This window comes from Orcinus orca, chromosome 5 (assembly GCF_937001465.1).
Source record: "Orcinus orca chromosome 5, mOrcOrc1.1, whole genome shotgun sequence".
In the NCBI taxonomy this organism is placed as follows: Eukaryota; Metazoa; Chordata; class Mammalia; order Artiodactyla; family Delphinidae; genus Orcinus; species Orcinus orca.
Window position 1 is genome coordinate 70,114,553 of NC_064563.1, and position 26,536 is coordinate 70,141,088.

The window sequence follows — 26,536 nt, forward strand, 5'->3', positions numbered from 1 at the left end:
CAGAGGGAGGAACGCTCCCAAACTCGTTCAATGAGGCCACCATCACCCTGATACCAAAACCAGACAAAGATATCACAAAAAAAGAAAATTACAGACCAATTATCACTGATGAACATAGAAGCAAAAATCCTCAACAAAATACTAGCAGAGTCCAGCAGCACATTAAAAGGATCATACACCATGATCAAGTGGGATTTATCTCAGAGATGCAAAGATTCTTCAATATACACAAATCAATCAACGTGATACACGTTAACAAATTGAAGAATAAAAACCATATGATCATCTCAATAGATGCAGAGAAAGCTTTCGACAAAATTCAACACCCATTTATGAGAAAAACTCTCCAGAAAGTGGGCATAGAGGGAACCTACCTCAACATATAGTCCTTTAAATAGTCAGCCACAGGGTGTGTGTATCCAGTCGTCACTGTGTGGGAGACCAGGGAACGGGTTTCCCTTAGATACACATGCCAAGAACAGAACAACAAGCATCAAGGCTATTTATTAGTTGTGAAGATCCATTGGCAGGTAGCAAAGCCCCTGTTTTACATGCTGTACATATATGCCCAGTGAGGGCAGCAGTAGGCTGTGGCCAGCCCTTCTGCGGGGTGCTGTCTGCTTGAGTTCTGTTTCCTTCCTCACTTTTTCCCCAGTCATGCCTTTCGATGACTATGTCACCAGGAGTGTCAGGGATTCTGGCAAAGTACCTTTTATTAGAAAGAATGAACTCATTAAGTGATTTCACTGCTGTTTCGACTGGTTTTCAGTATGTACCCCAAACTTTCTTTTCCAAGAGCCTTCCCCACCCCCTCACCTTTCTTGTCGAGGCAGTTTGAAGTCAGCTTAGGTATTGCTATCTTTTGCTATTTATCTCAAGCTCACGCTGCTGCCCTTGAGGGCGCCACCACAGAAAAGCCCTCCCTGATTGCATCATCTAGGCCAAGTAAAACTTCAGGGACAACATAGTATGATGGTGAACACTGTAAGTGCTGATCCAGACTACCTGGGGTCACACGTGGCTCCCCACTCACTAGCTATGTGACTGTGATCGTGTTATTTAACCTTTTCATGCCCCTGTTTGCTTATCTGTAGAATGGGAATAATTGTTGTACCTGCCTCTTTGTGTTGTTGTGAGGTTACGTAGAGAATATCATATGAGCCTGCCATAGCCTAGAGCTTAGTAAATGTTTACCGTTGATGCTATTACGGTTACCCAGTTCTGGGTTAACTGTTCTCTGTGCTGAGTTCTGGCATAGTTATTGCTGTCCTTTGCTTTGTACCGCACCTCCCCAAGGTTCACTAATGATGTGCCACACCCCGCCAAGGTTCACTTGAGGATTTTAAGGCTTTTTACCAAAGAAATACTCCCACAAGCTCTTTCGTCAAAATGATTGAATTAAATAATCTTAGCTCTCTTATGACTCTAAAATTCAACGCCCCAAGGTGTTATTACCAATAATAAAATATTAGCTTTTTATAACTTCATAGTTGTTTACAAACTGCAAAATACTGTATATTATTGAATTGCTCTTCACAAGTAAGAATAGCACACATTTAATTTAACAAATACAAAAAATAATTAAGCCTCAAAGATTTGAGGAAGCTTGCTTAGATTTCACAGCAAGTTTCATGGAAGCAGTGATTTATTTCTGAATGGATAAAAACAAAAACAAAATGCATTTAGGGGACTTTTAAGCCTCTTGACTTAGTATCAAATCCCTTCAAATGAGAGAAGGCAGATCATTTTAAATTCTCAAAAAGCAGCCAAAGTCATCAACAATATGTGTTTATGGCTAGTGGCCAGGGGCCACCAAGATAGCTTTCTTTGTAATTCTTTAGTGGAAATAAGCACATCTTCCATCCCAGCCTCCGGCGTATTCCCTGACAATCCCCTCACCGATTGTACCATGTACTTCTTATCCGTGGATTTGGTAAGGAAGCCCTATTGGGCTCACAGATCCTTTAGTTCCTTTGTAATTTACGTAATCCACTCAACATGAGAACAAAACAACTTGATCCGAAAGAAGTGGTAAAAGTGGACATAGGGGATGCCAAAACCAAAAACCGAGGGCATTAACTCTTACTTTTGCAACTCTAATGTTTTAGGGAGATTTTCTGTGCATAGCTAATTTGGGTTGATCCATTCAAAAGTCAGGTATTTAAAACTGCAAATATATTATTGCATGCCGTACTTATATGAATCCTTGAGGGGTTAAGCTATTATTATCATTATTTTATCATTAACTTTTGTGAGTTTGACCTGTCCAAGACTCCTACCTTGTAAATTTCGTAAATTCCAAAATTGACATTGTTTTGTTGTCTTGTTTTTAATGAAAGACTTTCATATACTTTATCTCACTTGAGCCTTTAAATAACTTATGAAGGGGGAGGGTAGGGATAATTCTCCACCTTGTGCTAGTGAAGGGACTGAGGCTCAGAGAGTTACGTAATAGTCCAGGTTTCCATAGTGTTAGGTGTCTTGGGGCAGGAATGAGACCCTGCCTTTTTCTGAGTCATGCCAGTCCATTTCTTTCTCTTCTGGCAGCACCGCTTTATTGTTACTCTTCCTTTATACTGTTTTTCAATGAAGGACACAAAACACCAATTGTCATGTTCCTCTCCAAGTAATTTCATTAATTGGTAGCCCACGCTTTTATGAGTTTGGTTGTAAAATCCTCTATTGCAATATTGTCTTTAGCCTTTTTAAAACTGTCTGCATCTTTACAGATTGGAAGATTGCACTTTGACATTAAAATACAGGAAAGCTGCTTGTAGGCCTTTAAAATGGAATTTTTTCCAAATTTTTTGTTTGTTTTTATATTTATTTTGTCAATAAACTTCAGTAAAGATGTCAGTTTTTATTACTGTAGAAAAAAGTAAAATTGGTGGTACCCGGTGTAAACAAGCAGAGAGAGAGAGAGCGAGAGCGAGAGCGAGAGCGAGAGCGAGAGCGAGAGAGAGAGCGAGAGAGAGAGAGAGAGAGAGAGAGAGAGAGAGAGAGAGAGAGAGAGAGCGAGAGAGCGAGAGCGAGCGAGCCCAGACACTCCCTCCTTTCCCCATAGTTTGTGTCATTCCCTTTAGTGCTTAAAGGAGTCTGTGCCTATCCTAAAACCACCTTCTGTTTTGACCTGTAGATGACACATCCATGTGATATGTGATATGGGGAGGATCATCTCTAAGCCAAATCTCTCAATTTTTCAGTCATAGAACTAGTATGATAATTCTATTTCTCTCATCTTCTGGGTTTTTTTTTTTTTTTTGGACAGTCAGATGAAAATAATCCATTTGATAGCACTTTCTGGATCAGTAATTAAAGGATTTACCTTAAAATATGTATTTTTCATAACATTATTTTAGCATCATTGAGCTTTCATTCTTTCTATTAGAAATTATATATTTAGAGCAATGATTAACTGAATGGCCTTCAATGGTATATTTGATGTATGATGTGTATTGAAAAGAGCATGGCAGACTGTCCCCTGAACACAGATTTAAAGAGTCACGCCATAGTTTACTGCGCCGATATGTGCACTTGAGAGTCAGGGTCCTGACTTCAGAAAACCTGTCTCAGAACTGCACAGAGGACCTGGCTGGCTGAGACTCAGGTATTCCATTGAGAGATGATCAAACAATTAAATAAAAAGTACAGCAACCAGAAGAATATTTCACTGTGCACATTCAGGGAACGTCATCATTTTTATTATCATTTTACAGCAAGGCATTTTGTAACTTGAAATGTGCCTATTGGATTGTTTCCATTTCCTTTTAGCTCATTGAAAGCCATACAGTGTCACTTTGGTGTTTCTCTTCTGACCCAGTGGGGTCAGAAACCAGTTTTGGGGCATGGCAGCTACTACAGAAAACTATTTCCACAGTTACAGATTCAGCAAATGAGGCTCTCTCCCCTCCCCTCCACCATGTTTCTCTCCGATTTTAAGTTACAATCCTACCATGAACTTAAGTCATTTCAACTCTATTGAGATGGCTCTTGTATGCATCTGCTACCACCTACCCCCCCTCCCCCCCGCCAATCCCTGATTCGCTAATGACTGTTATTTTTCTGAGACATTCTTCTACTTCTGTCAGGCAAGGAACACTCTTGATGACTTGAACCTCCTTGCTTCCTCCTTCAATTTTCATTAAAAAGAACCTCCTTGGGGCACTTCCCTGGTGGCACAGTGGTTAAGACTCCATGCTCCCAATGCAGGGGGCCCAGGTTCGATACCTGGTCAGGACACTAGATCCCACATGTGTGTTGCAACTAAGGAGCCCATGAGCCACAACTAAGGAGCCCACCTGCTGCAACTAAGACCCAGTGCAAATAAATATTAAAAGAAAAAAAAAAGAACCTCCTTGGTTCCTTTGCTAGATCTGCAACTATTTCTTTTCTTTCTTAGAACTCCCTTTTTCTTTTTTTCTGTCCCTAATTTTTTAGGTGCCCACTCAGTGTTCTCCCTTTTGACCTTCTGTCTTCTCTCAGTAGAAGTCACAACTCTCACAGAGTCAACTTCCATCCCTGTCTATTTAATGACTTGGACTGGTTACGACTCTTGGCACTGTGTCTTTCTTTGACAACTATTGTGCCATTTATCCATAGAAAATCTTTCCACAGGGAACCCCTTCACATTCAATAGGTGTACAAATTCTACTCACGTCTTCCCCCAAAACTTCCATTCTGTTAGAGGTACCACCATATTTTCTTGGCTCCCAAATTCTAAACTCTGTGGTCACTGTTGATGTGTCTTGCTTTTTAAATATATCTATCACCAACATCTGATTTTTTTTTTTTTTTTTGGTTCAAAATGACTCTCAGCTTTGCTCTAGTCTCTTCATTTTTGATGTCCTAGTTCATTCCTTCTCCATATCACAGTAGACTCATTGCTTTGTGTTTTTTTTCCCCTTCCAGCTGCATTTCCCTAACCAATTAGTCTTCGAAAAATGTTATTTTCCTTCTATGGCTTCTTTTGACTGCCACACTAAATTTCCTCTCTTAGTTGACTTTCAGAGTACTCCAAGACCTACCTCATCCTTTAAAGTACACCTCGTCTCCCACTGTGCTCTTTCCATCTTTGCTCTTGCGAGGCTGATGGCGTCACTGTCAGTTTCCCATGTGAGTTAATTCTCCTTGTGTCTTTCTTGATGCCTGAAGTATCCTCAGCTCTCAACTGATCAGGAATCCTTCCCATTTTGTAAAAGCCTAATTCGTACCCTCTGACACCGCCAGTTGTGTCATCCCCATCTCTCCCTTCTTTGCATCCTGACTCTATTGACTGGGTGGTGTGGTGAAGTGACATGAACCTAGGGTTTAGTGCCAGGAAGTTGTGTTACCAGTTATCTTCACATGCAAAATGGGAATGATCACTTAGAAAGTTATTTTGAGGCTTAGTTAAGGTAAAGAGCATAGAGTATCCAGTAGTATCTGGTTCATAGTAAAGGCTACAATGAATCAGTTAATGGATGGATCAGTTAATTATGTTTCATTTTCCTGCCACTGAATATATGCCTGTTTGTGGACTGATGTCATTACATCATGTGCCTCCAAACTCTGTATCATAAAGCCAGAATCAAAATCCGACATGGGGGAGACCTGTAGAAATCACTTAACGTCACAAATCATAGAGCCTCAGCTTCGAAAGGATCGTAATCCAGTTCATCTTTCCTGTGATGAGGAAATGGGTGCGCAGATTTCTTGAGTCAACTGCCCAGGGTGACACAGTAGGAGAGGTGACCCCAACCCCCATCCCAACTGGAAGTTCTGGACTCACAGAGTTGAATGCTATCTATTATTCTCTTGTTATTCCCCTTTCAGAAACTGTCTGAAGGTTGGATCACAGCTCACATTCCTGTATCACCCATAGTGTTTATCTCATTGAGGGATATTTGGTAGATATTTGTGGATTGATTGATTCATTCTTTGTCTTGGCAATAAGAATTCTCTGGAAACCTCTATGGAGTATGTACTATACATAGGCTTATCACCCTTTTGATGCTTTTGACGCTGTTGTAAACACTCAAAGGGTCCAACATGTACACTTCTGTGCACTGGCTCAGCATGGTGGGGAAAGGAAGCGGGAGAGGAAGTTATGTTATATACATCTTGAGCAAATCAAGCTTTTCTATTTTTAGTCCTTGCTACTGTTTGGAAAGTACAACCCTGTTCATGGCAGTCTGGCATGTATTTCCTTAGTGCCATTTCAAAAAGGGAAAAAAATAAATATGGGAATTTTTTGTAGTGAAAATAGTTACTCAGTGAAATCACATTAAGTTCCTTCTTTTTCTCTTGATGAAACCTCAAACCCACTAGGCACAGATTCCTCAACCTCAACTATGCATGTAAAGGCTCATGCAGAGGAGGAGACTGGAGTCAGCAAAACCGAGGACGGCAAGATGTGCTCTGGTTCCTGAGAGACAGGGCAGAGAAGGCAGGGGGAGGGGAGGGAGACACCTCCATCAGTGGAGTCTTGGCCGGCTACCAGATGTTGCCCCTGGAGAAAGCTGAACTCTGAACTACATAGATAAAGAGACACCTAGTGTTACAGCCCTTTGCTCGAGCTGCTCCTTCTGCCTGAGTGTCTCTCTCTGCCCTCTTTCTTTCCCCGAGTGCCTTACAGCCGCTCCCCTAATTCAAATAAGCGAATTACTTCTCTTTAGCTGTTTAGGTGACAGTTTGGGGATTTTCCCAATCTGAGGCTATACTAGTTATCATTTGGGAACAATAAAGAACTTTATGAAAGAGAATAAAATTACCTGGTCTCCATTTAGATGGCTTTCTATAATATAGCAGGCCTTGACTGGTCAGAAGTGGCAATGGTAGGATGGTTTGGAGTCAACTGCGAGTCTAGCGAGGCAGACCAGCGCCTGAAATGGGGTGGTGGCCATGACCATGGCGAAGGGGAGCTCAGAGCCATTTGGAAAGAGGGGAGATGGGAACTGGAGGAGTCCAAGATGCTTTGCAGGATCCTGACTTTCTTCAGGAAAGAGATATTTGCTTTCTATCCTAGTGTTTGCCAAATAGGAAATTCCTCTGAAAAATCAGAACTCTGAGGCAAGTGAGATGTGAACTTTACTGGAGGAAATGTGGATACCACTGAGCAAAGATGACTCCTCGTTAATGAGAGGGACTCTACAGTCTCCAGACAGAAACAGCTCTGCTTAGATAAAATTGTGGCGATAGGGTGAGAATCATACACGGCTATAATGAATGCTGATTTGTGGATATCGCTGTATTGTTGTCATTGCTTTTCAATTGAGTATGTATTAAGCTCCAACAGGGTGCTGTGAGTAATGCCCGTTTCTAGTTGATTTATCAGAACACTCAGAAGACTTTATAAACGCCCGTAAATGGAAACTCACAGCGCCCCTTCAAGGTGGTAAACGCTGCTGCCATTTCTACAGACGAGGACAAGTGAAGTGGATTGTGTTTGCTCTGTTGGCACTGTGGGTGAGAACACAGAGCTGTCGAGGGAGAGAAAAGTCTTTTCCCTGTCCCCGGGAATTGGGTTAGAATACATTAGTAAAGAGTTCTCCTTAAATGTGTTCAGAGTTGTGGGATTTTAATTAAATTGTTCCAGTTATTGTTAGCACTTGCATTAGCGCCCAATAACCAAATTCTAGGCCAGCAGATTTCAAATTGAGTGTGGGAAAGAATTAGGGGAGAGGTTGCAAAGGGCTTGTTAGATTCAGATCGCTAGGCCCTGCTCCCAAAAGTTCAGATTTGGTAAATCTGGGAGGGGGCCTAAGGATTTTCCCTTTTAATGGGCATCTGAGGTGCTTCTATCCTCAGAGGCGGCTCAGTGTCCCTTCAAAACCTCAACCTTTTCCTTCTTGTAGGGTCTTTTTTTCACCACCAAAAGCTAGCCTCATCCTGAGACCAGGACTTGTGATTTAATATCTGTAGGGTCTCCTACCATTCGCTTAGTGTAATCCTCCAATTCTCTCATTTCCAAACACCCTGTGAGCCAACACTGACAGAAGAACCTGCTGTACCCTTAGCATTCTACAGGACATGTGGTTCCCAAGACCTTAGCCCACCTGGTTTTCAAAGTATCCCGGTGGGAGTTGTATTATTATTTTTCTATTTCATTGGTGGGGACTAAAACCAAGAGGGGATATGACTTGCTGAGATATCTCACTACTTTAAACCCTTTTGAGTGAAATTCAAGTGGGGGCCTGGATTCCACTTTGGACAACAGTTGGGGACAGAGCATCTAGAACTGGTTTAAGTGGAATGTGTCATAAAGAAGAAAATTCATGATGCAATAGGGGAGAGGAGGGCAGGAATGGTAGAAATGACAAATTCAGTTTTTCATTATTTCCTTGTTATTTGTCCTGGTTCTTTAATATAGACTAGGTATTGAACCATCACTAAGTAAATAGTAGCCATTTGATTATGGCTTGACTCTGAATATTCTACGAAAAGGAAACATTTGTCAGGAAAGCCTGATAAGAGGCATGAGCAGAGTTGTGGAGTAGAGGAAGGCTTTTTCAGTGGAGCTGAGAACGCTGAGGCTTGAGACAGCATCATCCCTTGCCTCCTTTGGCTTCTGTAGTTTCTGTTGGGGGTAATAACAGACTTTTCATAGCACTTGTTCATTTGTATTTCCGAGGTCGAAGGCAGAAATGTTTGTTTTCTTGCGGACTCACATTCATTCCTGATTAAGGTGAATTCAACTTTCTGCTATGGTCCCATACTCACTTTTTATCAATGGCAACCTTTTCGTAAAAATAGGAATTCCTCCTGGGAGTGTCATTAATGTAAATTGTCTGTGCACGGCCCAAAATATATGTGATTCATACGATGTGTTTGTTTCCACATCTACACTAAGTCCCAGCTTACAAAGACCCCTGCCCACTCTCTCCTTTCGTCATGAGGACCACGTTTATCCTTTGGATATCTGTTCCCTGGGTGCCAGCCAAGCTTCTTCTATGCGTAGGGTTTGCACACCTGCATAATCTGACCACAGCTGATCCTCTGAGTCTGATCCTCCTCTATCTTCACCTAAAAGGACGCTTGTATTTGCCAAGTGCTAGTGCACGTTGCAGTGTTCTCTGTCTATATCTTTACGTTCCTGTGGCATATGTCTTAAATATTTTTCTCCCTCTAAGATCGTCTCACTTCTCACTGCATCCGTGCAGCCCTCTCTGATTTTCTGTTTTTTTGCTCTAGCATCTTGTGTTTCATATACTTTAATACTTACTTGCCTGTATTCAGCCCTATATTACAGTTATATGTGGACGAACTAACCCCTCTAATGGAATTGTAAGCCCTGGAGGACGGAGAATCGATGATTTTCCTTTCTCCTTTTTTTTTTTCTTTAAAGTAATTCCTGTCCTTCATATCAATATGTAGTGAATATCTGATAAATATTTATGGAAAAGTGAATGAAAACTGTGCTAAATGGGGAGATAGAAGGTGAGAGGGAGGAACGGAGCTTGGCTTTTAACAGTAGCTGCAGCCGTGACCTAATTCATGGTAACCTAATAGGCCCTTATACTCTCCGTTTCATGTTTGAAGGGAAGACCTTTCGCCTTTAACATTTCCAGCCTAGTGTCATGGAAAGTACAAGAATTAGAGCTCTGGAGCAAAATGTTTGAGTCCCTAATTTTAATTCTTCTGTTTTCTACCTGAGTTACTTGGAAAAGTCTTTTATTCTCTGATCCTCGGTATTCTCTTTTGTAAAATAGGAATAATAGCTACCAGTCTCTATGATTGCTGGGAGAATTGAATGAGATAATAGTTATGAAAGTGCTTTTCTACGCTTAGGCACTTCTCTGTTGATAATGGCAGCGTAGAGAGAGGGAGCTATGATTTTCTTTCTCCATGTTCTCAGCGGTAACTGTGTCCCAGGCTGTGTACAGTGCACTGGGTAGCTGGCCAGCAATGCTGCAAGTTCATAGGATATTTCCCAGAACTATCTTGGAACAGAGAGTTTGACCAAGAGAAAATGATGAACAGATCTAGAATGATTATTAGGGAACTGATGCATCATTGATTGTTAGAAAATATGAGTCCTGCCCTTTTAGGTAATTTCCCCCATATTTTTTCCATTCTTAGCCTTTGAGATAAGACATGACGTGTGTTTTGCCTTTTCCCCTCCTGCCTGCTTGCTAGGACGTTGTCACTCTCACTTATCTTTTTCCATTTCCATTAGTCAGCTAGTGACTCTGAAAACAATACAACTGAACGCAGCTTCCTCTCTGAAGTTATCAGTAACCCTGTTTTTGAAATGGGTGTTTCAAATTGTATCTTGTTAGTATCTGCGCTATATCTTCTGTATTGTCGACTATCAAAGTACACTTACACTAAGTAGAAACAGAGTAATTTGGTTCCAGTAAGTGGCTATAAGGGAAAACAACAACAACAACAATGAAAAACTTTAAACTCCTCATAATGTTAGGTAGGTTGTATTTATATGAATGTGTTAGAGTAACAGAACTTTTAAACTAAAAGGAAACATAAAGATCAGGTCTGAACCCATCATTTTGCTGTTGAGAAAACACAGGCTTAGAAAGGGAAAATGATTTGCCCAGGGTCACCCTACTGAATTAAGGCAGAACCAAGACAAAACGCCTCGTTTGTTGTTTCTCTACTCTCCTTGCCTACACATGCGCCTCAGTATTCACTAAAGGGATTTCTGTGGTTGCACTGGGTGGATAATGTGTCACGTTTCTGGGTCAACATTTCTAAATATTCAGTCATCTTCTGACATTAGCGTACTTACTAGTTTCTTAGGAGAAAATTACAATCCTGTCTTCATTTACTTGACAGTGAGTTTTGAGTGGGAAGACTGGGACAAAGAAGCATTGATTCAGGTCTCCCTGTGCCATCCTTATCACTTGGTTGTTTGACCAGTAGTAAATCACTTATGCTCTCTGGGCCTTTGTTTCCTTTTTGGTACGATTATGATATTGTAATAGATGTTAACTAAGGATCTTCCTGTCTTCAATGCCACTTCAATGAATCTGAGTGTCTCCATCCATTCTGGTGTCTCTCTTCTAGGAATTTCTGTAGCACTGGTTTGCACCTGCGTGTCCATATTGCATTCTCCACCGGTTGGAGGATGGAGTCCTTGCTTAATTTTGTTGATCTTGTCCCACAAGTGAGGCTGGAAATCCTCAGACAGTGCCTGTGCTCCTCTCTTCCATAAAGTTTCCACATCCGGAAGATGGGATGAGAGTAACTTTCTGCTTATTTCATGGATTCTTAAGAAGAACAGTTGAAATAACGTATGAGATATTTGCTTTGGAGAAGATGTTTCACAGTATAAGGTGTTCAGTTTTTAGACTGATTTCAGTCCTTTCACTGAATTATTATCGCTGACATCTAAATCACTTCTTTGGGGGCATTTTATTATATTTAAGTGAAAATGCTGGAATAACTGCTTCAGTTCCCCTTCCAGTTCTAATATTTCTGAGCCTGAGTTACCTTTTCTGTGCCAATCGTCTATAATCTATTCACACGTTGCCAGACATCTCTTATTTGTAAGTCCTGGTTGATGGTGCTTAGCACACAGATTCAGAAACACAAAAGTTTAAAGGAATTTCTTACCCCTTATCTGCTTCGATGATGAGCCCCTTGGCTTTATAACTTTGGCTACTTGACATGGAGTGCTTGACACGGGAACTGGACACTTCCTTCGTTTTCAATTTTGGTAACGTTTTGAGGAGTCCTGAAAGGATTAAAGGATGAAAGGCGTGAGGATGATGAACCAATATATAATGTTACCATCACATTTCTAAGTATTTGAATATTTGCTTCTGGTATTTCTGTCGCATTGTTGGGGAGTGTGAGGAAGTGGTTTCTGGAATTTATCATGCCCCAACCCATTGGTCCTGTGTTATCAAAATGCAAAATCAGAAAACTGTCTTCCATGAGGTTTTAAAACAAAGTTAATTGCAAAAATACCTGGCATGGGCTATTTTCTACTGCATGCTACAGCAGGTACCAAAAATATTTCGTCAGTCTATTTGTTTCGTAGGTTCGAATGATAATTGTTCTTTCCCTTCCCCGCTCAGATATTATTTCCTTAAGGGCAAACCAAACTCTTTTTTTCTCTACCTTTTAAAACTTCTAATACTTGTATTATTTTGTGTTAATTGTATTAGCAAAGCATTCCTGGGAAAGTTTCCATGACACTATATGATGGTATCTTTATAGCTATTTCAGTTGGCTATATCTCCTTTTTACACACGCACACATACACACAGGCACACACAGTGCAGAAAAGGCAGCTTGGTATAGTGTTGCCAAACTATGTGTGTGGACTGACTGGCAAGGTGGCTCCCCTAAGGATCCTGTTTCTTCCTCTATAGCTCGCCCAGAAAATCAGCAGCAGTGATTTTCCAAGTATCTTTTATAGAACTGCTTCAGCAGACGTTATTGGAGGCAATGGGAAAAACCCAGTGGGTGGAACTGTACCCTTCCCTGTTTGTACTTGAACCAGAGCAGCTCTGTTTTTATCTGTTTTAAGTAATGGGGTTCCGTGTATGATTTTATTTTCCCCATAGGGTTCTGCTGCTTAATAAAAGTGTGCCAAATGTCTCTTTTACTGTCAAATAATTGATCTTATTATGGTTATTTTTATGGCTCTATTTTATCGATGGATAGATACTGTATATATTTTCTATGTTATTATATAGCTATTCTCATACAAATTGACTTTTTAATTTTAAGGGACTACCTTAAGAGTACATTATCAATATTTATTTCATAAAGATTAGAATCCAGTAGAAATAATTCCATATTATGTGTGTGTGTGTGTGTGTGCGCGCGCACTTATTTGTGTGTGTGTATGTTTTGCTTCTGAATAGAGCAGTGAACAAAGGGGCTGCTTGTGTGTCCTCAAGCACGGACCACTTTAACCATAGCCCTGTCCTTCCTTACATCTGAGTTGGCTTAAACTCTGAGTGGGCCTAACTCTGGTGGGTTTGGGTCTGGTTGCGAGTGGGCAGCAGAGATAGTGGCAGGCAAGCTGTGAAACATCATTATAGACTCATGCAATGTTCGAGCTTAAAAAAAAATAAAAGTGTACCTGGCAGGTTCATACCCTTCATTTTATAGAAGTGAAAGTTGGGTTTCAGAAAGGAAAAGTGACTCCCTGATGGTGTTACAAGTAGACCTGCCTTCTTGCTGTCATCCCTGTGAATGAGTGGGTCTTGTGCTGGCTGCTTCAGTAAGGCTGACTGTGCAGCAGAGGCCACTTGGGGTATTTCCATATAAAGGAGTTTATCGTAAGGATCCATGTGGATGAGATCTGACACCAGAAGGCTCAAGGATGGGACCATATCTCTTTCCTTTTTATTCCCCTTTTTCTTCTTCCTTTCCTTTCTTCACTCTATGATCCTCTTCTTTTCTATTATTTGCATTCCCATGAATCTCCTCTCTCCAATAATTGCATCTTATCTTCTTACATGCTCTGATTATTAGCCATGAACATGATCCTCTTGTTTTATCATGACCACAGTTCATCCTCATGGCAGTTTTGTCACATGTTGCTTAGTTCATATTTATAAGAGAAGGAGGTTTATTGCCTAGCTCACCTTTCTGTCACAGACCAAAGGTTAGATTCACCAGGCTGTTTGCAGATGGGCTGTCCAGCCTTGCTTTTGTGGGTCACAGTGCTGTGCAGTGGAGTCCCATGGTCCAAAACATGGCTCTTTTGGCAACAAGGTCTGGGGCCAAGACTGTTTGCTTTAAAGAGATGTGTGTTGACCAAACATTATCAACTTTGGGTGAGTGTTCAAGGCCTGAAAAGGATGGGATGTTAGGGAATAGGAAGGAAAAAACTGAGGCCTGTGTCAAGCCTAGTGCTGAAGTTTTATCTTGATGTTTTTTGCTCCAGGTATGCTAGAACCATGAAAACCTCTCTTTGTTTCCTGTTGTCACCTTACTTTCTGTTTATTCATTGCCATACTCAGTTGCCGAAGTATTGTTCTACTGTGAATTGTGAAGATGTTGTCTCTATTTTGAATGCTACAGTGTTTGCACCAAAGATGGCTTTTTATGGCATTTTTCCTCAGGGTCCTTAACCTGTGGGGTAGATGACTCTTCTTACATAATAATGAGACTCGAGTTTTAGCCTAGCTTTGCACATTAGAAAAGTTGAATTGTATTTCTATCAGCCATTGGATAATAAGCTTCTTAGGGAAGGTTTGTTTGTTTGTTTAAATCTCTGCCTCTGTGTGGTTTTACAGAGTCTTAAAGAACATAAGTGTATTTGATACCACTAGGCAGCGGTGAAAGTCATATTATCCAGTAGACTGTGGCTTCTTGAGGTTGGGGATCATGCCTTCCTTAGACTGCTTGCTGCCTAGCACAAAGATTTCGTGGAGCAGCGTGGGATAAGAGCCATTCACGTGAACCGACAATGAGTTACCCTGTGAACCCTGCTATCAGAGAGAATTAGACAAAGAAGAGTCAATTATCATATAAGCTGGGTTATCAGTGATGCCTTCCTGGAGGAGTATATATGATGAGATAGATGGGTTTTTGGAAAGGTAAGCCCTTCAACTCAATGAGTGGGAAGAAGAATGCACATGAACTAAACCTTTTTGTTTTCTCTTTTCAACATTTTCCTCCAAATGCAATAAAATGACATTTCCGTTAGATAAAATAGGCCATATTTTCTGGAGTTCTTACTGCTGACTGCTGCCTGTCAACTCAGCATTACCGGAATCAGTGTGATGAGGGTGCTCACACTGTTATATAGCGTGCGGGATTATATTAAGAAGCAGTGCTACTGTTTCCATTTTATTTTGATCCAGGTTTCTCTTACTCATTATTTGGATTGCCTATTGGCATTTTCATGGCAACCATAACCATATAAAATATACACTATTTACCCTATCAGATGTTCGTTGTGTTAGAAATGTACTTAGAGCAGTGGTTCTCAAAGTGTGGTCCTCAGACCAGCGGCATCAGTATCACTCGGGAACTTGTTAGAAATGTAAGTTCTCGGGCCCCACCCAAGATTTACAGAATCAGAGACTCTGGAGTGGGATCCAGTAATCTGTGTTTTAACAAGCTCTCCAGGTGGTTCTACACAGGCTGAAGTTTGAGAACTGCTCATGCAGAATTATATGCTTCCCAGTTAATGCCTAGCACCATCAGGTGTTAAGAAGCATAGGGGCCGCATCTCATTGAAGCCCCCAGCAGCTGATTTCTACTTTGACTCAAAATGCTTTGAAAAGTTACATACTCAGTTGACTGACCATGTCAGCCAAAGCATTTATTTTGAGACTGTGATCAAGGTAATGACTGAGTAGCTGTTGTTTACTGAATACTTAAGATGCGAACGATACTTGACATGTATGAACTCATTTAATCTTTACAACTGCATGACAAACTGAGACCCAGAGACCTTAGGTAAATTGCTTAAGGTCACAAAACTGGTAAATGGCAGATCCAGGTTTCAGACCCCTCCAGTCTGACTCCAGAGCCTTCACCACTACTTTTTTTTGGGGGGGGGGTGCTGCATTGGGTCTTTGTTGCTGCACGTGGGCTTTCTCTAGTTGCGGCGAACAGGGGCTACTCTTCGTTGTGGTCACGGGCTTCTCATTGCGGTGGCTTCTCTTGCTGCGGAGCATGGACTCTAGGCGCGCAGGCTTCAGTAGCTGTGGCTCGCGGGCTCTAGAGCGCAGGCTCAGTAGTTGTGGCGCACGGGCATAGTTGCTCCGTGGCATGTGGGATCTTCCTGGACCAGGGGTCGAACCTGTGTCTCCTGCATTGGAGGGTGGATTCTTAACCACTGCGCCACCAGGCAAGTCCCACCACTACTTTTTTCTTGTTAAGGATGCTTTGGAAGTAGAATTCAATTAAAATGATCACAAAGAAATTCATTGATTATTTTCTCAGCTTCATCAAAGAAAGGAAGATGATGGATAAATGACACTTAGTTTTGTTGCTTAGAGATAATACAGCTTTTCTGTATCCCTTTTGTTTTTACCAACCAGTATCTTTTTAACATTAATTTAGAAATAAGGGAATAATGAACTTTATTAACCATAAAAGAATACAAGAATGAAGTGAAATTCACACTGTATTATTAATACTGAAATAATACCATTGAAAAGAAAATCAAAATTGTTGTAAAAGGAATATACTATTTTGTGCCACTTGCCTCCTAGGATTCCCTAAGATGAGATAGTTTTATATTGCTCAGCTCTCAGGGAGAGCTTCTTTTTTCTCTAATGGACCACAAAGGGAGGTCCAGGCATAGGTAGGGGTTGGGAGTCCCTTAGTGTTACACATAGGGTCTGCCCCGAGGAGTTCCGTGAGCTTTGTGAAATGCAATGTAAATATCACAGATTTAGTACCTCCAACATCAAGTGGTCTCTCTGATTATTTTGAGCAGTCACATGCGGATCTTGGCTCTTCAAATCCCCCTTCTGCGATGTGTCAGTGTGATCGCTTGGCCACCTCAAAGATTCTGGATGTTGTTGAGGATTAGGTCAGTTCATGCGTGTTTGGAGAATGACACTGTGGATTGGCTCTAATTCTAGGATGTTAACTTCCTAGGGTAGAGGGTGGTTCTTAATTAACTAGACCATGCCCCAGTCCTTCGTGTTCCTTAACCGCCTGAACGAGAACTCTCTCTGTAACAATGCTGATTTGATCGTCAGGTTCCTGATGTTTCTTCAGAGCAGAGGACTTTGCAGTTAGTTCTGCTCCCTACCTCAAAAAGGAAATGAATACTTAACAAATAAATTGTTATTATGCTAAGCAGGATCCATTTATTTCCATTTGTTAGTAATGGATACTCTCACCATTTTGCAACCACCAGTGCAGTAATCACGCAGGCAAGAATTGTCTATGGATACTAAAATCATTGGGTGAAAGGTTTGTGATGAGCAGAATATTAGCAGGGTCTCAAAGTGTCGCCTCACACATCATGTATTGATTTAAAAGGGAAGAAGACACTTTTACAGTGAAGAAATCTGGTGGATGCTACCTTAACCAAGTCGTCAAACTTGTCATCACTAAATGGCCAAATAACATTATGAGCTTCCTGATGTGATGCAGTGGAAAGAGCACAGCATCATGCATGGACTCTTCCTGACAAACTTGTGTCATCTGAATCTCGTCATCAGACAAAGCCATATTGTTCAACTTTTTATAAGGCACCGGCCTGAATTCTTTACACAAAGTCAGTTTCATGAAAGGGGAAAATAGGCTGGGGCCTGTTCTAAATTAAAAGAGACTAAAAAGACATGTCACCTCAGTGTATGATCTTTGATTGGATTCTGGATGGAAATTAACAACAATTGATAAAAGGACATTACTGGGACTTCTGGTGAAATGTGAACACGCATGCATCAGATTACTACTGCACCCACATTACATTTCTTGGGTGTGACAATGGTATTGAAAAGTTAGTTCTTAGGATATGTAAGCTGAAGTATATGGAGAGGAAGTTTCTGCAACTTCTTTCAAATAGTTAAACTACAATAACAAGCAAGCAAATATATTTTTGTTATTAGAAGGGGAGGCAAAGTGTTGGCCATTGATAAATCTGGGTGAAGGGTGTGTGGATGGAGTTCATTTTGCTACTTGTTCAACTTCTCTATGAGTTAATTTTTTACATAAGATATTTGGATGTAAAGAGTGAGTAAATAAATAAATACAAGTAATGCTCTTTCATGACTCACTGCTGGCACTCCTTATCTATCACCTGTAGTTAGTGGACTAGCGATGTAACCCAAATGGCCTCACATGCTATGAATTCTGGTTCTGGGCCCTATTTTAAAGTATATTTCTGTGTACTCACAGTGGGAGAGTCATCACCCTGTAATCCTAGTAGTGGCACTAAGGATTATGATTTTCCAAATTATAATAAGCCCTGATTGTGATTTGGTGAGCTTTTATCATATACATATTTATTGAATGAATGAAATTAAGTGTCTTATAGGAAATAATATCCCATGAATGGCTTATTCATGTGAGTTTTATAGCTGTTAATAGGGGACACAGTCACTGGACACCCTTTGTACCCTACTTCTCACCCTCTCATTCCACCTTCAGATGCCAGCCATTGCCATGGCAACCACCACTGCATAGGTGTGACCTAGCAGTACCTGAGGCAGTACAGCCTCAGCTGTAAAACCTTTCTCTCACTCTCTGTCCTGGGACTTTTCTGCTACCTCTGTACTTCTTGGGACAAGCATGAGGGAGTTAATATCCCTGTAGGTGATTCTAAACCAGTAGAGGACTAGAGCCAGAGGATGAACATTCTCTTCTCTCATTCCCTACATGGGACAATCTGAGGCACGTTTCATGGAGATCCTTAGAGGGTTCCCAGGAAAGTGGAGCCCTAGTTATCCGTATTGGTGACCAGCTCAATTCAGCACCTTTGAATTGGCTTTCCCTCCTCTCCTGCTTAACTTGTCCGGTCCTTCAGTACTGTTTTTTGGGACTGATTCCCAAAATCAGTGACCTGCACACAAGCCTTTGTCTCAGGCTTTGTTTTTGGCAGATCCTGGGCTAAGACAATGGAATCTCTCATAATACTTATTGTTGAAGAGCTTAAGAATCATTATTATTATAGTGACCACTTTATAGGAGGCCCTTTGGTATCTGGAAAAAACATTAGGCCAAGAGTCAGGAGACTCTTCCTTATTGTTACTTGGCCTCGGGCAGGTCATTCAACCGTCAGGTGACTAGTAAGGCTGCAGTGACAGGGAGTTAAGGAGAAGACGTGTAGGTAAGTGTGTAGGATTCCATTAGCTGGTTATAGGACTGTGTCCTGCAGTGCGCAGTGTAAAGTGTTGAGAGTAGCAAGGTAGTTCCCGGATCTAAAGATGCTGTGGCAGCAGATGAAGCACCAAGGGAAGGGCTGGTGGTGAGACTTGTGCAGGACTTCAGTTGTTTGAACTGAGACATTAAGTAGAGAATCAGTGGTGAGAAAGAAGCCTATCCTAGTCCATAATGGGGATTGAAATGTAGGAACAAAGTTCTTATCAGAAAGCCAGGTAGGGCAGCAAGGGGGGTCTTGGGTGAAAAATCTCACAGCATTAGGCTGGAACTTGTTCCATGGCATCAAGCTAATATGAGAAACTGAAAATGGGGAGTCGTCCCAACTCAGAGGGAAGGCAGAATGAGGTCTTACATGCACAGGCTGGTCGGACACTATAATTACTTGTTTCGTTGCATGGCTCAGGGTAATTCTGTGACTTCTGAGGCTCCATGGTAACCCTTTACTCAGGGCATGGGCAGTTGCTGTGCTGTCTGCTACAGTGAAGTACAGATGTTGAAGACCTGATTAAATCCTGTCTCTTTACTGATACCCCAAGGGAATACTTAATGAATGATGCTCCCTTTAAGAAGAAGAATTAACAATAGCTATATTATTCATATTAATTTATAGTTACTGGTTGCTGTAATTAATGCAATTTATGAAAATCATAATAATTATAGCACTTTACGATTTAAAGAGTGTTTTTCCCATCCATTTTCTTATCTGAGTCTTGTAACATCTCTCTGGCTTCGGTAGGGCAGGTGATGTTCTCCTAGTTTTATAGATGAAGAAACTATGGCCCAGGGAAGAATTTAACTAGACTCCAGTCCACCACCCTTACCAATATTTTGTGCTGTCTATGAGTATATGGGAATACAGTGATCAAATTCATGTTAATAATAATGTTTTATAACTGCATATAAGAGAATCAGGTTCACACAATTCTCAGTTGCCTTCCATAACACAACTGAGGTCCTATCTTTCCTTGTACCAGAATCCATTGCCAGAATGTTCACTTGAATTTAAAATTTTTAGGGTCTTTTTTTCTCAATGATACCACAGTATTTCATAGTTATTAATACTCAATGAAGTAAAGATGAGATCACCTCTAATAGAGGGCTTAGCTCTTTGAAAACATCTGGTCCTAGGGCAGAGACCCACTGGTCTTAGAGGGTTTGGTCAACTGGAAATTCAGGCTCTGAGAAGACATAACCAACCTGTCATTCCACTGTTTTCCCATTTCTGGCTGTAGCAAGAGGGCTGAGGAAAGCCTCTCAATTTTCACAAGGATGACTTTCAAATCTGGGCCATATAGCGTGAAATACACAGACACACACAAGTGTGTACACACAGGCACACTGAGCCTTTTGCTTCCATTTGCATCCACTGATCCTGCTGTACTTTTAGCTGATTTTACCCAAAAGATGTTTATATGGAAAAGGTTACGGGCTGGACCTATGGCAGAGTCTGCCATTACTTATTCATTTATTTACTCAAATTATTCATTGAACGCGTTCATGGATTAGGCCCTGAGCAAGATTCTGGGGAAATAAGGAGGAAGGAAACAGACAAATTCCTTGCCCTCATGAAGCTTACATTCTCCTGGGGAGTCTGATGATAGACAGACAAATATACATAAAATATAATGTTAGATGGTGATAGATATTACAAGAAAAATAAACCAAACAGGGTGAGGGGATAGAGGGCCTTAGAGGGGTCATACAAATGCATCCAGAAAGAGAAAATGATGAGAAGGTGGTTTTAGATAATGTGATTGAAGGTACCCATAGTTAAAGAGGGCTCACAAGAACAGATGCCACTGCCTACGGGGCAGGCAGCAGTCTTTGGGTTTGGCTCCAAGGGGCTGGGCTATAGCTTCATACACCTTGATGTTATCATCGTGCCTGGGATAGATAAGGTCCAGAGGGATTAACTCATGCTGGCTAAATTCACAAGAGACTGACCAATATGCTAGATCCCAATAGAGATGTTTTATGCAGAGAATTAAATAAGGAATAAGAACTCAGGGAAGGTTTTGGGAACAAGCTTCTAAGGGAAAAGAAACTAGTGGTCTTAATTGGAAATACCATTATGCTATCATTGTCTGGTGCATCATATTCATTAGAAAGATAAATTTACCCGAAGAATTGTAAGATTTTAATGCTAGCTTGTCAGGGACCCTAGGTTTTGTTGTCACTGAGGAAACTCTGGTTTCTTGGTTTTTTTCTAAACTCTTCCAGACACTATACTGATATTTAACCTCCTTAGACACGTGCAATAGAGTTAATTCAATTACACTAACTTCCCATTATTTCATTCCTACCGGGCCTTACTGCAGATTCACTGTGATTTCTTGATGGAGTCTTAAGACACATTCTCATCACATGTCCATGATCGTTATTACATTGTCACCTTAAAAAATTATTTTAACTCACCCTGCTTCCAAATTCTAGGGCGACCTTTATGGTTCCTTGCTATTTCACTCTCTATTTCCTTGCCTTAAGCTCTAGGCAAACTGTTGGCTCGTTTGTCCTAAGCTTGCTCCCACTTCCTGGGGATGCCCTTGTGGCGGTGTTATTGCCCTCTGCTCGCTCCACATGGATTCTCAATGCCGGTAGCAGTCGGTGCTCGCGCTAACATGGGACACTGACATATGAAATCCACAGATCCCCCTGTTCATAATCAGCGGTCACTGCCACATGCTTCCTCTGCAGCCCCTTGGCCAGGACCCTGAGCGGTCTTATCCTAGTTCACTTTTTAGGGGCATCGCTCAGGGCTTGCCATCTCTCTCTGACACAGACACACCTAGTCTACTGATCTCACACTGATTCCATTCCTCTTCCTGGACTGTAAGTCTCTCCTTGCCTTTTCCTGCTCCCACTAAAATGTCATCATTCTATACAGTGGTTTCTGAACGTGGAATTTGCGTTATGTCCCTAGTTGGATCTGCTCCTTGAGGGCAGGGATGGAGACATTTACTTCCTTTAACTTGGATATTCATCAAAGGGAATATCCTCTAAATATGAGTATGACTTTAGGAAAATCACCTCATCTATTTCAGTTTTCTTACCTGTCAAAGAGGGATAATTCTCCAGCCTACCTCACTGAGATTTTATCAAAGCTAAAGGAAATGAGGTACAGAAAACCTTGGACAGAGTCACAGTATAACTTGAGAAATTTGAACTCAGATTGATATGGATGGAAACTGGAAATTGCCCTTTTTAACATGACTGTGTTGCTTCTCACAGGGAAATCCTGGAGGCAAGACCCTTGAGGAGAGACGCTCGAGCCTGGACGCTGAGATCGACTCATTGACTAGCATCTTGGCCGACCTGGAGTGCAGCTCCCCCTACAAGCCTCGGCCTCCACAGGTAAGAGCTATCTGCAAATAGTCACCACAGATAACCTGCAATTATCTGAAAGAACAAGCTGCTTCTTTTATCCCTTCCATTCTTTTTGGATTTTCTCAGAGTCAACGGTCTAAGTTGTCTTTTTATTTAATATCAACGTGTTAGTTAACAGACATTTCTTTCATTGATTTGATTAGTCTTTTCTTTAAAATAACCCAACAGTGTTATACACAAATGTTATAAAATTAAATCTCTTATTCCATTGCCCTGCTCTTTTTCTGGCTTTGTCTAGGTGGATATTTTGTTATACGTTGGTATAATCTTCAGAAATATGGCTTAGCATGACTATGTTAAACTTAGGGTGAGGGCTACATCTTTTCTAAGAAATTCCTTACGTTGGATATCGAGGCGGCTAGCTTTTTTGCTTGTTGGAAGTAATGCTGTGTGGGGCATTTTCGTGTATATTTTCTTTGGAGCTATTTCCCTAACTCAGGTTTTTTTAGAGCGGGATTTCTACATTGGGGATTACGAGTGCTTTCTTTACTTTTCTTTCCACGGGTGGTACATAGCTTATACTGGCACCAGCAGTTTGAATATATCAGTTTCTCCCCAATCTTACCAGAATTTGGTGACAGCAATTAATCTTTTTTTTTTTTTTTTTAATGCAAATGGTGCCTTGTTATCAGTTCTTCTTTGTACCCTTTGGCTTCCTTTGGAGCATGGCTGTTCTTCTGCACCTTCATTTATTATCTGCATTTTGGAAGCCGACCTCGCACTGCTTGTGGTCATTCCCTGCCTCCCTCCGGTCTGGAGAAAGTAACGGCAAGTCAATTTCAGGGCTTGTGAGTCCTCAGAAGACAGCCAGCAGGACTCTGCATGCAGATCTTGGACTGGCACTGTTGTCACCGTGTTGTTTGACTCTCGTGGGATGTTTGCTTGACCTACAGCACTCCAGTTCTTCAACAGCAGCCTCTATATTCACAATGGTTCATTTCACAGATGAAAAGCCAGTCCTGCTTCTCTGCTGTCAGTCATTTCAACACAGAACTTCGTAAGGTGCTTTCTTCTTTAGACATGTTCCCGTTGCCTTTTCTAGACATACAATGGGACTGTCAGCTATGTAGGGGCACAAGGCGAAACACACTAGAGCTCAGCTCTTCCTTAGCTCTTGTTACCCTTGGCTCCACTAGACCTGTCAGTGGTGAAAATTCACTTGATTTCTGTAAACACGTGCTGAGCTGCAGGTATGTAGCATGGGCTGTGGTCTTTTGGGGGAACTGTTACGAGGTTGAAAGGGAGAAAAATAGGACCGAGTTGTCATCTGTCAGGAGCCTATACTATCCTAAGTTCAACAATGGCAGATATATAGGAGCACAAGGAAAAGAGCGAGATATTCTTTGAAAGGTGGCAACATCTGAGAAGGTTCATCCGAAGATTTGCACGTTCAGCTAAGGGATGGGTGGAACGGTGATGTTGGAAGCAAGAGGGGAGAGAGAGCAGCCTGAGTCACGGGGCAGGAAGGTCCAGGCTGCATTCAGAGAACTGCAAGCAGTGTGATGGCTTCAGACGGGGCCATCGCAAGCTTCAAGTGGACTACATGCCTGGGGGCTTCCTGCTAACAGCCTGTGGACTTGTTTGAATGCCAGATTAAGATTTTGGTCTGTCTTTTATAAATAATGAGGGATAGTTGAAGGTTTTCAAGCAGGGGAAAGCTATGATTCATCCTGAAAAAGGAACATAGGAAATAAGACAAACTCTGAAAAGATGCAAGAGGATGGACCCAGGTCTCAGAAATGTTTTCCAGCAAACTGTAGTTTGATGTTAAGCATGTTTCCAATTCCACTCAAGCAAATACCTCAAGCCCACTTTCTCGGAACAGCAAGGCCACTGACTTTGCCCCTGGACTCATCCATTTCGTGAGTAAATACTTCTATGCCCTCTCCTCCTTTTTAAATAGGAGTTTTGTTTGCTCTTTTTTTTTCCCCTCCTGAGTTCTCATACCCTGATATACATTGGGGAGATTCTGCATAGCGGTTTTTGCTTAATATAGCCTTCATCCTTTAAGACTGTGTCTGCACCTGCCTCCCGTAAACCACTGCATTTTAATGGGTTTATTCAGTAGCCGCATTTTTGTTTGCGCAATCTCACTGTGCACACACATTCATGATCACTGATATTTGCACAGTGCTTTACTGATTGTAAAATAAAGCACTTTCACATCTATTCACACTTCAGTGAAATACAGATATCTCAACTCTGAGATATAGATGGTGTGCTGATTTTGTGGATGAGGAAACTAAGTTAGGACATATGACTACAACATGCGCACAGCTGGACCTTGAATTTAGACCCGTGTTTGATTTTTAAGTTCTAGAACCAGATTGAGGGTATCCCTCTGAATGTTTTTCTTTTTATGAGAAAGCCATACTCAAGGGACACTAATCAGTCACATGAGTAGCAGTGTCCCTTGAGTATGGCTTTCTCATAAAAAGAAAAACATTCAGAGGGTAAAAAAAAATTAGGGCGGAGGGGCAATAGAGGAGTGGGGAGTGAAAGGTACAAGCTGTTGGGTATAAGATAGGCTCAAGGATATATTGTACAACACAGGGAATATAGCTAATATTTTGTAATAACTGTAAATGGAAAATTACCTTTAGAAATTGTATAAAAATTTTAAAAATTAATAGTGATCACTCTTAAGTGGAACAGGTTGAGAATTCCACTTTTCAGCTGCCTGTTCCATTCAGAAATTAAAGAGTGATCCCTTCTAACTTCTTTATTATTCTAATTTAGGAAAGCAAGAGTTAATTGGGAGGAGCAGCTCATTCTTCTGAATTATCTTTACTCTGGTGGAACTAAATTAGATGTGTTAGTATTTATTGGTTAACATAATTATATGCTGTGAGAACAGTAATCACACACTTAAAATATTAAAAGTATGTGCTAAGAGAAGATGATGTCCGCAGTAGACTGTGTTGTGTTGTAATCAAAAGGTACTTGAAAAGTCCTAGAAATGTAGACTGTTGCTGCCCAATTTTGATGTTTCCATTTTTGATCCAAAGCAAACTGCAAAACCTGTTGAATCACCTGACCACTTAAAGTAGGCTAGCAGGTCTGTGATTTCTCATTATTCAAGCATGTGTTGTGTGCTTTTCCCGAACCCACCTCTGAATCACCTTTGCAAGCCTGCTTTGACTCATGGATTGAGCAGAAAAGGATCATATAGGTGGAATGTTTGTACAGTAAGTGGTCCAAAGTTGCTCTATTCACATAACAACTTTGAAAAATATCTGAGCTCTTGAAAATAGATTTTTATGGGGCTTTTTCTTCCTTTTTCGAAAGGGGCAATTTCCACTCTCAGATGTCCCAACTTTATTTCTGTTCGCTTATTTATCCATATTTTTATTTGGGAAATACGGCTTCATTCCACATTTTCATTCATTCAGCTAACATTTATTGAGATCCCACTGTGGATTAGGCATTGGAAATGTAGAGGTTGGTGTGTCAGCATGTTCTTGATCTAGAGTAATCCGTAGTCTTACGGAAGAGACAAATGCATAAACAATTCAGAGGGACACAAAAGAAGGGCTTTGTTGGATGTGCTACTTTAAGTTATTGTGTGACTCACCAGATGTTGAAATTGTTGGGAAATCAAAGATAGGAATATCAACGTTATATTTTATACTTTTCTAGGGAAGTGTCGGGGAGGACTGCACAGAGCAGGTAGAAGTTGAGTTCCCTTGGCTGCATATGTCATGGGAAAGGCATGGGATTCAAATGAGAGAATAACAGGAATGAGAAAGTCAAGCAATTTGAAAGTGAATGTCTTGTTGGAAGAATAAGGTAGTTCAATTATGATATAGGGTATGTGGAATACAAAGTGAATGGCAGATGAAATCACAGGCACTAATTTAATACCTAAGTAGCCTTGATGCCCAAGGACTCTCTCAGTAAAAGGAGAAATTTTGGGGGGAGGGGCAGGTAGCAACAGTGTTTCTGAAGACAGAGGGTTTGGAGGGTAACACCTTCAGCAAGTTTTACAGAAGATATAAATTGTACATCTGTGCCAGCCACTGCCCAGAGTAATGCAATTAAACTACCTTAGTGTTTAGCAATAAAATTTCTGATCATTTAAAAATGTGTGTATTAGGGAGTGGTTTTAGAAAAACAGGTGTGAGAAGCTTGGAAGTGGTTGTGGGGTGAATTGCAGACTCAGTATGATCTGAGAGTATCACAGCTTAGAGGTCATGTAGCCAAACTCTTACTTTACAGAAGGAAAGTTGTTGTCTAGAGAGGGAAAGAGCATTGCTCAGGGAGGCTCAGTTAGAGGTAGGATGAATGATTTTTTTCTGTTTTGCTTGAACCATGATGTAATGGTTCCCTGTGGATGCTAAGGGCAACCAAGGGACACCTTGGTTCCCTTTAGCATTTCAATTAGTTTATTCCAAAATAT

At 41.1% G+C, this 26,536-nt stretch overlaps 1 protein-coding gene across 4 annotated transcripts in view; it reads left to right on the forward strand.

Moving 5' to 3' along the window:
• The window catches only part of LPP (LIM domain containing preferred translocation partner in lipoma), a 694,580-nt gene that overhangs the window by 312,280 nt on the left and 355,764 nt on the right, over positions 1-26,536 (forward strand). For all 4 annotated transcript variants that reach the window (XM_049710229.1, XM_049710230.1, XM_004278484.3 and 1 more), the window contains one exon: positions 21,982-22,104. In XM_049710229.1, the coding sequence (XP_049566186.1) occupies positions 21,982-22,104 (123 nt within the window). The remainder of the gene's footprint in view (positions 1-21,981; positions 22,105-26,536) is intronic.